The sequence below is a fragment of the Pleurodeles waltl genome, chromosome 3_1 (genome assembly GCF_031143425.1).
Source record: "Pleurodeles waltl isolate 20211129_DDA chromosome 3_1, aPleWal1.hap1.20221129, whole genome shotgun sequence".
Taxonomy (NCBI): domain Eukaryota; kingdom Metazoa; phylum Chordata; class Amphibia; order Caudata; family Salamandridae; genus Pleurodeles; species Pleurodeles waltl.
The window spans coordinates 1775351049-1775368942 of NC_090440.1; the positions used below are offsets into that span (position 1 = coordinate 1775351049).

The following is a 17894-nucleotide window of genomic DNA, read 5'->3' on the forward strand; positions in this document are numbered from 1 at the left end:
CTGAGAGGTGTCATGATTCTCTATTGATGAGACAGGCAGCATTATGTTCACTGTTAGGTCTGTGTTCGATCCTGCCTGCTGGCATGATAACATAATGTGTACCTGTACAGTTCATTCTCACACCTTGGATCCTCTTACTGCTGACTAACCTCGGAAGAATGTGAGGGATGAGCGGACCCGCTGTGGTTTGAGCCTGTGGCCATGAGGTCAAATAACTGAAATGGTTCCATTAATCCACTGAGCGACCAGAACCCAACGTTACTGAGCAGGGTGCATTTAGGATTTTTGGTCTTTTTGATGGTGTTTGTGGTGAGTAGGCTTTACCATTCCAAGATGCATCCGCTAGCTAGAAGGAGGCAGGTTTTCCTTTAGGAGTAGAGATGTTTCAGAGTAAATCAAGACATTCATGCTGGAATATGTGAGAAAACTGGAAGGGGCGTGATGAAAGAGAGTGGAAAATCGGCAGAGTGAGTGATGACTCCACTGGGTGAGGGACACGTGAGTGTTAGAGCATGCATGAAATGATTGACTTACGTGCAGTGAATGGGATGATTTTTAGAGTGAGAGGAGAAAGTGTTTTGGTGGGTGTGGGACTGAGGGGGAATGGCTTGACTATTCCTGGCAGTCGTGTCATTGTTGTCGGGGAAGTGGTGCGAGTGGATGGGGTATTTTTTTGTGTGTTTGGGCATGGGATTGGGGAGTGTAGCAATGAATAAGTCACATTAGGAGTCACGGGGCGAGTACTGGGATGAGAGGGATGGGAGGCAACAGTGGGATATGCAATGAGTTGGGAAGCAAAGGAGCAGTAACAAGCCCCTACAGATCTGCAGGTCATACAGATGCAGGGTAAAGAGGTCTGCTCATGCCACGCTGTGCTGTGGTGATAGTTGGGCAGGAAAGGAAGAGAGTGACTTGAGGCCTGTGAAGAAACTGAGTGGTGAAGTGTTGGACTATCAATGGAACAGGTACATAGGAGTGCACAGGTGCCACACACTCCCTTCCCTCCCTGCTCTGAGTTGTGCTCTGTTGTCAAGGCAGGGTATAGGAAAAGCTGTAAGTGATATCAGGGGTGTGGGACTGACTGAGAAAGTGACAGCTACCTTTGCTTGAAAAGGGGCACAGGAGTGCAAAGCTTTCAGTTCCTGCATTTGTCTGCCAGGGAATACTATCCTGAAACATACCGATAGCTTTAATCTACTTGTGGCTACTTGCGGAAACACTCTTCTTCAAGCCTCATTGGTTAATGACATTGTGTGCTAATCAATCCTCTTTAAGGCGGGTCATGGTCCTTTCATTGCCTCACTCCTCTCTTAGAAAATGTAATGTGACCTAAACTCATCTTATTTTAAAAACCTCCTTTATATTTCTCGGCATATTATTAATTTGAGAGCACCTTTAATTCATTTTACATGACACTCTTTGAAAATGCTGTTAAAGCTAATCCCTTAATCATGTTTGCGTTTTTTTCTCTGCAGGGGCTCTTGGTGGCTACAATCTTTTGCTATTTTAATGGAGAGGTAAGAGTATTCAACTTGTGATCTTACTGTGTAACAAGGCATTATTAGTGGACGGCATATAATCCAACTTCCTCTTTAGCCCCTGCGCCGAACTCGAGGAGAGAGAACTGTAAAAGACAATAAAAATTTAAGCTTAACATATTTCTGATTGATGTGAATCCAGGGAGCACTATTTTTACAAGGAATCAATGTAGATTATCAATAGATAGGCTGAACTTTCTCCCCAAAAATGGCAATTTCAAAGTGCCTGGCTGTGGGCGGGTGCTTCTGAAAACCGGTAAACGTCCTTCTCATAGCGAATGTTTCCTATGTAAACAAGGATGACATTTTGAGTTAGGCTTATCTCCCTTCCCGTGACGCAACTTCCATAAGTGTTTTATTTGGCATTTAGCAAGCTTGGCTTGTGATGGCTGCAGGGGGAACCAGGGGACGGCAAGGAACGTGCACACTGAGCTGGTTAAATCTTATGGGACAAGGGAATGAAAAGTAGTCAGTAAACAGTTATTGAAAACTGGAAAATGTTTCTTACATGAATGTCTTTTATATGTGCACCCTAGTTAAAGATTAAGGGCAAGTTTCTTACAGGGCATACATGTTGATTAATTGGAAGTTTTAAGGGCAAATAGCAACAATAGATGAATAGATAGTGGTCCATCCATTTCAACTGCCAGGCAGGTAAGTCCCTTTGTCATTTTCTTCACCCTGATCCCGCACAAGGACATAACTCACCATTCTAGGCATGCTACGTTGCAAACAGCACCTCACGAGTAGGCGGATCTTTCTCTGACATCCAAAACCCCCCAAAATTGCATACCACTGCAGTCGATAACTTGCTAGAAATCTACTCTGTGGGAAAGTCCAAAAGGTAGTGCTGGACTATTTCCTTGATACTTACCAAGAACTGGCTATTTTTTCCACTGTCAATGTGTCTTTCCTGTGCTACGGATCTGCGGACAATCTAGTAACTGTATCTCTGTTAGAAAAGGGTGACATTTATCCAAACAGCTAATGCCTATAATATTTTAGAAAAGCTGTTTTATGCTATAATTTATGCCCACATTTTACTTGCTTGGGTTGATGCATCTGTGTAGTCCTCTGTGTGCAGCCTTAAAAGATTCAAATATTTGATTGAGATGGCTGATAGGCATTACCTATTGTCTTCATCCACTAAATTCCTAACACACTGCAACACCAAATGCACCCAATTTCAGGAATCACCTAGTATCTATGTCTCTCATCAAATAGGCGACATTTAGGAGTGTTTAAGGTTACTGAAATTGCATAGTTGGTATTATTACTGAACATATTAATGTTGTATTAGCTAACCATAACCTTACTTGTCAAAACCTAAACAGGTTGAGATCATTTTGTATGTGGCATATTGGGTAGCCTAGCAATTTTCAAGCTACCTTGGGCCAACTTTTCCCTAGACAATTGGTATGTAGGTATATGTGGTATTTTTATGGTGCAAACCTAGCCAAAAAGCTTTGGAGCACTATACAAGGTCAAAGGCAAGCATTTAATCAATGAGTGATAGGAGAGATAGTTTAGCTCTAGAAGAAACCGTATGCTGTTACTGCATTGTGATGTAGTGTTCTTTAAAGAGGTGCATCTTCAACTTGTTCATAAATTGGAGTAGTATTGGGGTAGTCCGCATAGATACAGAGGTGTCATTTCAGAACCTGGGTGCATAGGTGGAAAAGACATGCTGTATTTTTTTGTTTGTTTGTTTGTACATTTCTAAATCTCCAATCTGATGATGCCCTGGCTGTGGGCGAGCCAAAAACAACCATAGGTGGTGAGTTACTCTGCAAGATATGGAGGGGTGCTGGTCGTGATGGCTTTATAAATGATGCAGCTGATTTTGAAGATAGTGTGGACCAGTAACTGGAGCCAACTGAGGTCCATCAGGATGGTGCGATGTGATCATATGTCTTGGGCCTGGATGAGTCCAGCAGTGGCACATCAATGCCATTAATTGTGAGGCTGATTTTTAGTCCCTGAGGCCATGAAGCAGAGGTTACCACCATCCAGTTGCAGGCGTACTAGGGGCTAGAACAGTAGATATGAAGCCACTTTCTATAATAATAACATAAATAATAATTTCCATTTCTTTAAAAGACACAACTGGTAACAAGCCGTTTTTATGTTTTTGGGCACTGTTAACTGATTAATTGACTGTACGTATCTTAATTATGTTGCTAGACTATGCTATACTAGACTATAGACTAGTTACAACCCTTTTTTGTGAGTGCTCAGGCAGAGCCTTTGTGATTTGCAAGTGTGGTAGGCGACAGCGCCTCTGCTTTGTTAACTCACACTGTCCCATCCTGGCAACACCTATCTTTCCTTCATCTCACTGTCTGGGAGCAATACACAAAGACCAACTACCAGCTACACCTAGTCATGTGATCCAAGATTAGGCTGCAGGCACCAAGGCCCTGATTAAGATTTTGGTGGGTGGAAAAACCCGCCTGCCAAACTCCTGCGGTCAGGTTACCACCTATGTGGCAGTCCTCCCGCGGCCCTATTACGAGTTTCCTGCTGGGCCAGCGGGAAACAGCCCACAACATTGATTCCAGCTCGTAATCGAGCCAGCGGCAATGTTGCGGTGCGTCAGGTGCAACAGCACCCGTTACACTTTTCACTGTAAGCAGACAGTAAAAACCGTGATGGGCTGTTCATGGGGGCCCTTGCAATGCCCATGCCAAGTGCATGGGCAGTGCAGGGGCCCCCATAGGACCCCCGGCAACTTGTCTTTGCCAGCTTTTACATGGCAGTACAACCGCCATGTAAAAGCCTGCAGAGAGGGGACTCATAATCTCAAGGGCAGCGCTGCTTGCAGATTAAGACCGCCACCACCACCACCACCACCACCACCAGGCTGTCAGCCAGCGAAAAAGTGGCGGAGCTGGTGGCGGTCCGACCATCACTACAAGTCTGGCAGTCCTAGGACCACCAGACTTGTAATGAGGGCCCAAGTGCGCAAGTGGCTAAGGCAGGAAAATAGCATTTTCAAAATTGTAACTAAAATTCCAACTTTACCATAGTAGGATTTGTCATTCCAGTTCCAAAGATGCCAAACATGAAGTGGTTTTCTGTTCCCAATTTGAAGATACAGCTTATTGAATGTAATAAGGTAACTCCATTGTGATCCTATGGGAGAGGTAGGCCTTACAGTATTATATTGTATTGTAATTAGTAGTGAAAATTAATTTAAGAGCTTTTCTCAACCGGGACGTATAAAACTTAAACGTACATGTCCTACATTTGAATATATACTGCACCCTACCATCTGGGTTGTCCAGGGCCTATCCTAAGGGTGCGTTGAAAAAGAAGGATTGGGCCTGGCAAAGGTTTGTTTTGCCAGGTCGAAATGGCAGTTTAAAACTGCACTCACAGGCTTCAATGGCAGGCCTGAGACATGTTCATGGAGCTTAAATTGCTACTTAGTTTGGTGGCAGAATCAGTGCTACAGTCCCACTAGTAGCATTTAATTTACAAGCCCTGAGTACACATAGTACCACTTTACTAGGGACTTACAGGTACATTGAATAGGTCAGTTTGGTATAAACTAATTTTACTTTGTGTATAGGAGAGAGCACAAGCATGTTAGCACTGGTTAGAAGCTGTAAAGTGTGCACAGTCCTAAAAGCCATCAAAAACGAGTTCAGAAACCAGGAGAGTAAAGGCAAAAAGTCTCTGGATGACCCTGCTGAAAGGGCCAAGTCCAACGGTGACCCATTATAAATTGCAGCCATCACAGGAATCGTGGCCTGCTGAAGACAGCATTCCATAAAGGAAACTTTCTTTCCTACTGTGTGTTTTCTTTTTTGCCAAAAAAGTCAATTGTAATTAACATTTTTAAGAGTAGGCAGTGAATCCCCGAGACCATGTTTCTTAAAGGGGAAGGAACACCTTAGGGACCCATTCCTGATTGTGAATGGGGAACCACTACATTTGTGTACTCTGAAAAGAATTAATGTTTTGTAATTGGATTTCAACTGTATTTTGAAGGGACCCCCTAAGTACGCTCCTTCCAAATACAGATTCAGTAAGTAGAAGCAAACCCAAACTGCAGTTCGATAACCTTGTACTGTATCGCGGCTTCGGATTATCACATATCAAAAGGCCTTTTGACAATTGCAAATGGCCAAATCAGATTGTTGCTAATGCACAAAGCCTTTGTAATATGGCATATAAAGAATTTAAACATGCATCTGAGAGCAGGTGAAGAGCCTTGGGATGATGATGATGAAATATGCTCGAATGTTTTACCTTTTTCAATTGTGGGCTGCTACATTTTGAGTTACCCACTTCCACAGTGGACGACTGTGTCAGCAGCTGTAGGCAGGTCCATCAGGATCAGAATTACAGTCTCACCAGTCTAAACAAACTCTGACTTTAATGTAGAAATCAACATTGGTTCAGTGTTGTACCCTCGTCTGAAACTAAATTAATTACAGTTCTAAACCTTCAAATGTTTCAAATAGTATGTGCCTCCAAAATCTTAGCAGGTGCAGGAAGTAAATAAATTCATCGCTAACTAGCCATCACATGGTTTGACGAAACCAACACCTGCCTCAGTGCTTCAGGTACTTTCCTCAACTTAATCTTGGTAGTACTGAACAATAGCTAGGGTCAGATGTCAGTGGGATTTTGCTGGGCAGTGGTATGCTGGAGATCACGACCTAATAGATGACATCTTGGGCCAGATTTAAAAGGCCCTAGAGCCTCCTTGCGCCACACTAGCATACTTTTTTAACGCTAAAGTGGCTCAAGGTGGCAATTTTTGCCGCTTCATATTTACAAAATGGCGCAATGCATGCAGTGTGCCACTTTGCGACCCGATGTTGCAAATTATGCCTGTGTCAGGCATAACGTATGCAATGGGGGCGGTCCGGCATTAGTAGGCGCGATAAAATGGCGCAGTGAATTCTACCAGATTTCACTGCAACATTTTTGGCATCATTTTTAACGCCTGCTCAAAGCAGACATTAAAGTGACACACTCATTTCAATCAATAGGCCGCTTTGCACTTTGCTTCACTAGTGTAAACATGTTTTATCCTAGTGCAGCAAAGCGCCAAAATGGCATCAAAGGTTTTGATGCTATTGGCCTAATGTGCGCAAAGGTGCACCGTATTGTAAATACAGTGCACCTATGGTGTTGTTAAGTGGGCCAGGGGTGAAGCAAGAAAACTGGTGCATCAGCACTGATGCCCCAGTGTCTTGTAAATATGCCCCCTTATCTTTAAACTGTTAGCACCGTAGGCGGGGCCTCATGAAGCATCTCAAAGAGTATCTAGTTTAAAAGACTGCCTCAATTTTCAATTTTATTTTTAAAAAATGGATAAATCATTGCATCATTGTTGTGATGGAGTACTTGTGTTTTGACTGCAGTCTGGATTACTGAGGGTCAATAAGATAAGAAAAGTTTCTGTGGGCTTATTAGCTGCTTGATATATTTGCAAACCATAATGAGATATTTCAATCATTCTGACTAGTTTCTTATATTTTCCATCAAGCATCCAGCATAAAGTGCCTTATCCACAGGAGCATAACACAGTCTCCATTTAAGTTTAAGCCGTCCACTGTCGCTCCTTTTCCTCCTCAAATCATCTGCAAGTTAAGGAGCGGAAGGCCGAGTTCTATGAGGTATCTTTATTCTTAATGGAATAGTAGAGACAACTGTGGAGAAGTTTCTTCAAGAAAGACATTATTGTCTGTAGGGATAGAGGTCAGTATATTAACAGGTGTGACTAAGAGTGACTCTAATGCAGAGGTAGTCGAGAGATTAAGCCTCACTGTACTAGGATTCATATTAATATGCTATTTAGTGGTTGACACAGCTGGATAAATATAAAAATTCGAAATCACTGCCAAATGATCTAGCCCTACTAATTAACTGGTTAAGCAGTTCACAATCACTTGGAAGGCCCAAAAAGAGGATTGTTTGTGTACAAGGTTGATTTCTAGAGTGAGGTTGATTTCTAGAGTGAACCCAAGTCACATGGCATTCATTGAAAGTTGGGGTTCAAAGCCATCAAGATCTATGTCACAGAGCCAGTTTTGTACTGTTTATTACTTGATCTTGTTGGCTAATAACAGGAATTCTGTCTTGGTGGGTTCGAGGTTCAAATAAGTGCTGACAACCAGGTCTGGATGAGGTGTGGCAGTGTTTGAGGCATTCGATACCTGGAGCCTTTTAAGTAAAGAGTAGAGACTTTTAAGTTAAGTTGTATATGATCAACTTATTCTGGAATTTTGATGTGGTTATCAGTGAGTAGAACCCCAAAGGACTCCATGTAGAGGTTGAAGATGACAGTACAGTATAGAACCATGGAAAACTCCGCAGGGGTGGGGATCTTTTGGGACCTGGGAACTGGTGTTGGTTAGAAAGGTTCGAGAATGAGTGAAGAATATTTTCAGTGAATCTCATTTGAGACTTTTAGGTATGACTAAGGGTGGGATTGTTGACTGTGCCTAAGGCAGCTCGGAGGTCCAACACTATCAGTACACACATCTGTGTTCAGGATATGTACGATGAGTAAGGTGGTGGTCTGTATGCTTCAGCATGATGGAAAGTATAATTCATATTCATACTGCGAATGGTTAGCATTGATGTGATATTAGAGTTGAGCATAGGCTGCCTTGTCAATGATCTTGGTGATAAATAATAAGTGAGTGATAGGTGGGTAGTTTGTGAGGACATCAGTGTCTAGTGTTGGTTCCTTTAGTAGTGAGGGGATCTGGCCTCTCTTGAGAAGTTCTAGGAAGATGCCTTGAGTGAAGAAGGTGATGACAATGGTGAGTACAAGTAAGAGAACTTCCCGGAGAGAACTTTGATAAAGGTCATAGACAACACAGCATCTTCATAGGAAGTGGCTTTGAGGGAGTTTCGAAAGATAGGGCTTTGAAGGGTGGCTATTGTGAAATTCTACTAGAATAGATAGGTGAGTGAAAAGAAGAAGGCTTGGCACCTTGATTTCACTACTTACCCCAACAGTGATAGAACATGCAGTTAGTAAACCCACTGGGGAAAGAACATGTGTGTTACATCTGTTCATTAAGTTTCATTGGCAGCTGGCGTCTGAATATTGCTGAAAATTGGGACTTTTTATGGTAGTTCCCTACTCATTGTCTTGATGATTACATCCATTTTCAGCAGGGTTGCTTAAAATGCCAGAATTAATATTGAAGGTGGACAGACAGCTGTGCCACGACCATGGGCTCGAGTTCTCTGTTTGGCGCCTGGACCTTATGTCTTGGGTTGCATTCTCTGAATGCAGGCTGAGAGAGTAGTGATGATGAACCAGTGTCACCCCTATAGAATGAGGACCTGTGAGGACTTGTGGTAGCAATTGATATAAGTAGCCCTTGTGGGATGGACACAGAGAAACTGTGGAGGTTGCATTCTGCTTGGTCCATTAAAAGTCTGGAAGTGCCTCTAAGAGGGGTACATGGAAGTGAGGGTGAGTCAGAGAGACTCATTCTCTCCCTGACAACAGATCAGACACCTGAGGCACCACCAAGAACACCAGGATTAGAGATACAGGTTCATGCAACTTGACTCAGCCATGGCTTTCTGAAGGGACTACACCTTGATTCTAGGTGGTTGTTTTTGAGATATTATACATGACTCAGTCCGATAGGAGTGTTCCTGAAATCTACGGTGGGAACTAGGTGTGGGGTTTTGCAACAGAGGAATGCTCTCTGGGAGGAAGGTGGGCAGAGTAAGAGGTCTAGGTTCTAGACTGAATGATGGTCCTCTTTTCTTTTTCTAATTTCCCCTTACTCCCTTCTTTGCTCTTCATGGCAGCTGAGAAAATGGGTTGTAGCGTTATGCATTGCAAGATGTTTATATAGTATAATAATAATAGGTAAGGGTGCTGTATTTTGGTGGTAATACCTGTGTTCCAGTTACTTAGTGATGAAGGACCTACGAGTGCAGTATTGTCTTTTGCCTTGGTCATCATGAATAAAAAGATTTGCACCTAAAATTCAACATGAGCCAAGCCACGTAATGAAGAACACACATTTTATAAAAGATACCATATTCAAAAGATTCTTTTCGAGGATTAATGATGCCAAACCACAGTATTCATTATTATTATTCATTTATTTATTTCTATAAAACACTGTTATGCAGGTACAGGGGTTCTTAGCACTAAAGAGACAAGTACAGATGGACCTAATTAGTGAAAAGCCTAATCATTAAAAATCCAGGTTTTAAATTTCCTGTCAAAACCTAGATGATTTCCAGTACTTCTTAAATCTCAAGGAATCTTGTTGAATCATTTAGTTTGCTTTTCTATATAAGAAGTTATATCTAATTTATTTTTTTGTTTTACGGTTTTGGTAGGTTCAGGCAATTTTGAAGAGACACTGGAACCAGTATAAAGTTCAATTTGGAAACAGCTTTGCACACTCAGATGGTCTACGCTCTGCCTCCTATACAGTGTCATCAATCAGTGAGGTTCAGACGTACATCTATACTCATGACTCAAACAATGAACAGTTGAATGGTAAAAGTTGCCATGACATGGAAAATCTAAAATCTGATAAACTATATGCATGATACAGTTGTAGGTTTCCTCTAACTTTTGTATATTTTATAATACAGTGTGTCTTCTTTATTTGCATATAGTGCAAGATTTTAAATGAACTTTGCCTCTTCAGTTTCTACTGTGTAGACAAAGTTGGCACACATTTCATATGAAGCTACATAATTAAGTGTATGTAGGTGTTCACTATAGTGTGCACTATTATGTATTGTAGTTCATATCATTTGTCTGTGCTAACACATGTCAAAAGTCTATTTTTATCATATATAATTGTATTGTAACATTTAAAGTATATGTGTAAGCCACAGTTGTGATTGTTAGTCTCCAAATTTGTAATAGGTTGCGTAAACTAACTTTGAACTATTCACACTGAGTATTAAATGCTTTAACGTTACCAGTATCTTCACTGAGATTTCTAGAAACACTGTGCTAGGTGACAAATTGCCTGGCTGGTGCTAATTTGCACTGGAGTTCAATATAGTATCATACTGATTATTGCAGATGTGTTCCATGGCACTCTCTTTAATATTGCGAAAAGAAATTGAACAAAATAATGCAAATTGACACAGCCAAGCACTTTTATTTAACGGCGCCCATTGTTTGTGATGGGTTCTGTACTTGCCAAATGTGGGTTGTTTTAGCGAACTCTGATTTAAATAGTTTGGTGATCTATCAGTGCCAGATCAAGTGGCATACATCAGTTAACAGAACCAAAATATGTATTCTTGTCTTATAAATTAACAAAGGGTGAGGAAAGCTTATCAGTGTTAAACAGGTACTGACCAAAGTGCTTGAAACATATCTTATATGTGTGTGCATAAACACTTATTCTGAAATTGCAACCATGTAATATGTATTTTCTTACACAAAGTAACTTGGCTGAACTTTAGAACCTTCAGTATAAATATCCCAAATTTGTGCCACATGTCATGCAAATGGCACAGAATGTAAGGAACGGAGGGTAGGATGTTAATCTCTAATTAAAGTCCGTAAGTTTTTCCATGTGCGCTTACATGCAACCTACCAACAAGGATAAAAGCTATGTATGTGTATATATATATATATATATATATATATATATAGTTATATATATATATATATATTTCTTCTACACTGGTGGCAATAAAGTGCCACAGTTAGCGGTGTAAATTGCACATGCGGTATATTTTTATAAGACATAACCCCATCACTGCTTGTTCCTTTTTGTTCACCAATTTAATTTTATATTGTTATATTGTTAATGATATTAATCTGGTGATTTTATGCCTTGCTTTTTACAGTGCAGCAGGTAACGTTTTTTATGTATGTAGTACCCATGCATAATTCATAAATGCCCTGCATCATTTTCTGAGTCCTTTCTAGTCATAAGGCTCTGATTTTAAAGAATACTTAAAATTAGCCTCTATTTATACCTCAAATCTGTTCCAGAAAACCCCCCCTTGTTACTCACTCCTTATCCCGTACAGTTGGGGTTGCGAATGCATGTACATTTAACCGCTTGACTGCTGGGGCGCCTAAGCATGCCAGTGACAACATTACGTCCAATGTTTGCCCCAGCATTCGGTAAACACTGGAGGAGCACTTCTTTTGTCATTTATGATCGATGTCCTTGAAATATCATAAAGGAGATCTTGGGACACTATATAACGTATGTAGAGGAATAGAGCAGTCACGGAGAGAATTTACTTAGCACAACATAAAACAGGGACGTACCCAGTTCAAAATTATGACAGAGATGAATCTGGTGTATACCTCATCCACCTTTCATTCACTGCTGTTTCAGCATTACTTTTTTCCCTGCACACTTTTTTCTCAAGAGTGGTCATCATCTTAGTTCTTAGATTTTATCCACCATCAGTTTGCAGTGTTCAGTCCTTTTCTTCCCTTCAGCTTTTAAATTCCTCCTCATATGGGTATCTTGATGTCTATTACATCTAAAACCAGCTGTGTATGCAGTCTACTACTACCTGACTGGTAGGCAGGCCCAGGAAAATCACAATCAAAAACAAAATATAGACATTTTCTCTTTCAGAGAGAAATTGTATTGACATCCCTCTCCCACCACAAAATCCCAACATATATGTTAAAAACCTATTTCCAAGCTGTCCCATCAATAAGTAAATAAATGGGTCTATCTGGTGACACCCTACGTTGTTGCTCTGTCGACTAGTCTTCAAAACTACTTTCGAAAATGAGTTGGGCCTCTTTCCCTCCACCCTACAAAAATCTTCAGCCTTTCTGTGTGTCTACTACTTAAATTATCAGGATTTCATCACAATCTTTTCTCAGTCGAGGACTACTACATACTTTACTTGGGATACTGTTGTACTGAGCTATAATATTCCCCAGTAAATAACCCAAAATGCCTCGGACAGCATTCACCAGGAAGTGCTTCCATTGTTAAAAAAAAAAAAAAAAAAAAAAAATAAGCGCTGTTGTCCTACGTTTTACTCAGGAGCCTTCTACCAAATGCTTGAGTTTCCATGCCCGTACCACTGCACCATATTTACAAGGCAGCTTTAAGCCACTTTTTGTGGCTTAATGCCATATGGGCCCCTCCGAAGCAGTTTTCTTCTGAGGGACATGCATTGGGTGTTGCTGTGGGTGTTCCTTCACAGTAACCATCACTTTTAATGCTGCCCCAGATTTTCAAGGAATCGTAAATCTGAGGCAGCGCCAAAAACAAACGCCACCCCAGGGGTGGCGTTAGCATGGCATAATGAGGAAAAATACTTTGATTTCCCCTCGTTTGTGCTTTTTCTCTGCGTGGTGCATTCTGCAGCACACATGGAAAGAGCAAAAGGTCATTAAAGATTGTTTATGTGCTGGAAAGTCTCCCTTCCTGCACATAATCTACAATGACGATTTGCTACTTCTATATGTGCTGCATTCTGCAGCACATATAGAAGTGCCAAATCGCCATTGTAGATAATGTGCAGGAGAACACACCTTCCTGCAAATAAATAGTAATTCCCTTCAACGCAGACACCCTTGCGCTATGGTGTAAGGATGCCCGCATTGGTGCCGGCAGCTAAAGTTAGCACCAGTGCTGGGGAAAACACAGGGTTCTGTAAATACAATGTATCCCTGCATTTCAGAACTGATGCAAATTGCCAATTGCTGCCAAATTAGGCGCAGCGCCATGCTGTGCAAATTCCATGTAAATATGCCCCTAAGTCTGCTTAGTCTTTCTTGCACCTCATGCCTCTTTTTGCCACCACTCTACACTTTAAGCCTCTTTACCTGACTTTAGAAGGTTCATTTCCGTCACTTTTTACTCCCTTTGTATGTTTTCCTACATTTCTGTTAATTCTTGACTCTCCCATTTCTGCCTATCTCTTGTTTGCAGTGGATTACATTTTGATGAACAATGAGTCTTGGGCTCTAAAATTGAATGTTGGTGCCCGTCACCAAACTTAGATGCACAAAAGTCTGGATAGACTCCTATAACAGTTTTTGTTTTGAGTTTGAATGGGTCTCTGAAGAGGTATTTTCAAAGTTCCCAGTTCTCAGATCTGCATATAATTTTGAGAAACGTTTTTCTATAAAATCCTTTATGGCAACATATTTTCCACCAGAGCTTTGTTCACACTATTTTCATTTCTGGGCTACGTCAATTTACTCTTTTCAGTATGTCTGGCATTACCATGTGATGGCTGACCTGAAAGCCATAAACAGAGTTAAGGGACAGCAGCACATTGCTATGCTATATACCATGCCAGTGATTCTAAAGGAGCCAGAAGTCCACACTCTTTATCCCTCTATCAATCTCTTTGGCCCTGATATTTTCTTTAGTCAACTAGTGATATTACCAGAAAATTGTACCCTACCCCTGGCCTCCACAATATGACACTGAGCAGGCGTCCTCCCAGTGAATTAAGTTGAATATAGTAGTTCAAACTTACAATACTAACCTACTCAGGCTGGTATCTTGTGTAGTAAACTCGTTTTTAGGGAAAATGAGGAGTAAAAAAGAAAATATAGCTCAACCAGCCCAATTATTTAAAGTCTAATGTGTTCAGCAACAAATAAATATGTTTTATTATTTCTATACCATTGTTTTTATGCCTTGGTATTTTTTCTATCAAAGTATCTTATTATTATTATTTTAATATGATCTAATTTATAACACACTTTTTAAATGAGAATTGGAAATAAATTAAATTGATAACTCAACCGTCCAGAATGGTAAAAAAACATACTATGTGGATTCTTTCTTTACTCCTCCTTTGAAGCCAGAGCTGCAGGGAGAACAGAAGCAGCAGAATAGCAGCAGAATAGACCCAAGGACACCAAAAATAGAATGGACAAATGAAGGTAAAGGTGAGGCTGGCGACTGGGATGAAAAACTATGAAAAAGGATGGACGTAAGAGGACAGAGTATAGGGCTTGGACAGTTAGGAAGTGGAAAGACTAGCAAAAGAATTAGGCCCAGATTTATACCCTGTTTGCACTGAATTAGCATCATTTTTTTTTTATCGCTAATTCAGCGCAAACTTAACTCCATATTTATATTTTGACGCTAGACTAGTCTAATGTAAAAATATTGGAGTTAAAGTTATTTTTGGGAATCGTGAACCCACCTTGCATCAATGATATGGAGGGTGGGTGTTCCCATCCAAAAAATGACTCTAAGGCCCTAGCACCTTATTTATCCTCCCGTGCCAAAATGGTGCACGGAAGGGAGGCGGGCCCACATAATGGCACTAAGCCTGCTTAGCGCTATTATTTAACGCCGGTCAGGGCAGGCGTTAGGGGACCTGTGGACCCATTTCCATGGTCAAACACCATGGAAAGAGCCCACAAGTCCCCTCCCCAAGCCCCAGGAACACCCCCAACCACTCCAGAGGGACACCACAGAATGGGGGACCCCCATCCCAGGTAAGAAAAGGTAGGTAGAGGTAAGTATTTTATTATTTTGTTTAAAGTGCCATTGGGGGCCCTGAAATGGGCCCACCTACATGGCACTGGGTGTAATGGCCATCCCCAGGGGACCCTTATACCCTATGCTGGCCATTGGGGTGGTGGGCATGACTCCTGTCTTTTAGAAGACAGGAGTCATGTGGTATGGCTGTGTTTGCGTCAAGAAATGACGCTAGGCTGGTTAGAATAATCATTTTTTACTCTAACCAGCCTAACATCATTTTTTGGTGCAAAACACCATTCTCCCATACCGCCACCCACACCCAGCTAACATCATTTTCCATGACGTTAGCCCACCCTTTGAGCCGTATTGTGCCATTACATAAATTTGGTGTCCAGCTGGCATCCTGGAATAGCGCAAGCTGGCGCTATACTTTTTGACGCAAAACTGCGTTTGTGCAGTTTTGCGTCAAAAAGTATAAATCTGGGCCTAAGTGCTTAAAGTAATGGCAAACAAAGTATGCAGTACTTACTCTGAGTCGGTGGTTGTATGTGGGGCCCATCAGCACTCATTTTAGGAAATAGTAACTTATTTTTCCAATCCAGAGCAGAGAGAGAAAAACACAAAAGGTGGAAAGAGTGGGAAATGGAAATATAGAAAAACTGTGAGAAAGTGTGAACGCAGGCATGAAAAACAACGTGCCAGGGTGAGGTAAAGAGGCAGGGAGTGTCTGGTGGTGAATTAAAGAGGTATGGCATGACAATAGGACCACGCAGCCTTGGTGTTTGGCAACCTGAATTTCGATAGCTCCGGCCGTAGGCTTCTGAGCAAACATTTGGGCCCCAGTCCTTATTGTTTCACAGTTTAATCACTAAAAGTACAGAGTTGTGTGCTCAATGAGGGAAATACATTAAAACCCTCATTCAGAAAATGTTATAAAGGGTTATGGCCAGGTTAGGAGGTTTGAGGAGTTTCTCCTATGTGAAAAAACAAAGGGGAGAAAGAACTGACAATGACATCATTTTTTTACATGAGCGCCATTTGTCATCTTTAAATAGGAGAATGGCATCCTTTATGAACATTTTAAGAACAGGATGTGCCGGGTTGGGTTTAAGAATGTAGTTTTTTTTTTTTATTAATAACACAAAGACTCCCTTGAAGTAACAAGTTATGCAGGTACACTAAACAAAAATCAATACAGAAAATCCATCTCATTACTGTCTATTGGGAGTGTGTGACAATGTTTTGGGTAAAGACCAAATTAAACAACTAGAGATACTCTTTACCAAGCTCATGAAGGAAGGATTACAATAATTCCAGTGTACTAAATCACATATATGCAGACCATGAAGATAATCCCAAATGAAAAGCAAATAATTAAGCAGCCATTCTCAGCTTTTCAATCTCTATGAAAACCTCTGGGTCTCAGAAAATAATAAATCCTATGCTATTGTATATCCGTTAAACCAGTTAGCAATGACGTCTAACCTTTGATGCTTTTATTGACTTTACCATATTTAAGGAGACTAAAGCTTTTTCCATTTGGGTCAGTTGCGCAAACTACATGCAAAAAACAGAAATATTTACAGGTTAACCAAAGCAAGTGCCTTTATCCTTGTTTCTTTCAAGCAAGTCCTTGAAGTCCATTTGCTACTTGAGCACTGAGATATCAGTGATCTCTTAATTTCATTTCTTGTTTTCTTTATGCTGGATTAGATGTGGCTGGCAGCAGCAAGCTAGACTGTCCAAATCCTCCATGCCCAGCGTGCAAAGCAGGCTACACGCCCTTGACTTGTAAAGTACCTTTGGCACTAAAATCTGTAATTACAGGGTGACAGCAGTTTCCTGCTAACTGGCTTCTTTTAAATGGGGCTGCCAACCTTATCACAATTGCAAAATATGTAACACAAGGTGAATAAAATACGAAAAGGATTTATGTATTAGTGCCAATAGTGTATAAAACAATACAAAGACGAACTTCTTGTAAGTCTCGAGATCAACACATCTGCTACCACTGAAAGGAATCTCTGCGCAGGATCATTTTTAGACAGCCATTTTGTTAGTGTCCATTCTAATAGAACCAACCTTAGCACATGGCAGTTGCAGGAAAGACCAGCACCAAAGAGCTCCCTTAAATTTCTCACTGTACAACATGTTCTTCTTCTTTGAAGATTCAGACTTCTCTTCCTGCTGTGTTCAGATCCTGCCTGTCATGCTAATCCTCAAAACCACTGTCATTATCCAAGTCTCTCTTTGACTGATCTGGCTGGGCCCTCTGCTGACCCACCAAATGCCAAACTCCATTCCAGCTTCATTTTGTAGGGGTTCCTCCCACATAAGATTCTTATCACATGCTCTTCCCTGTCTTCCTCTCAGCCTGGTTGCTCTGTTGGAGTTACTTGCTTGTGTTGTTGAGCCTCTAAGAAGTTATCTCCTACTGAGATGTTTCTAGGCTTGTTGCTAAACCTTTTATCACACATGATAATTTATTATCAGACATACATATTTCGTTGTGGATATTGTCTTCAATGCTAGAAAAATGGCCCATAGACAAAACCTATGGACATGCATCAAGGAAAATTATCCACTAAATCAAAAACTATTCACTCTAAATTCGCAATGGAATGCGCACCACTGATGTTTTTTGTATTGTCAGCATATAACCTCACCCCCAAAACAACCTAATGCTACCTGAAAAAAGGCATCAGTTGAAACATTTCACTCTGTACGCTTGAAAAGAGCTTTCCTAGAAAAGCCTTTGAATGTATCCCTCTGTACCTAAACTATCCTTTTGAAATACCACTTCACATGCTCATGTGTCTCCTGGAAAGCCGTTGATAATATACCTTAATGCGTTCCACAGTGAATTTAACTGTCCAACTAATGTCGCCATTACTGTATTTATATTTAATTTGTTTCTTCTGATGCAGATGTTTGCCATGTTTGA

General features: G+C 41.0%; 1 protein-coding gene across 1 annotated transcript in view; it reads left to right on the plus strand.

Annotated features, from left to right (window-relative positions):
• The window catches only part of CALCRL (calcitonin receptor like receptor), a 286751-nt gene extending 275828 nt beyond the window's left edge, over positions 1-10923 (plus strand). The window contains exons 12-13 of the mRNA XM_069225781.1: positions 1476-1517; positions 9882-10923. Of these exons, the coding sequence (XP_069081882.1) occupies positions 1476-1517; positions 9882-10097 (258 nt within the window). The 3' untranslated portion in view covers positions 10098-10923. The remainder of the gene's footprint in view (positions 1-1475; positions 1518-9881) is intronic.
• Positions 10924-17894: the final 6971 nt, after the last annotated feature.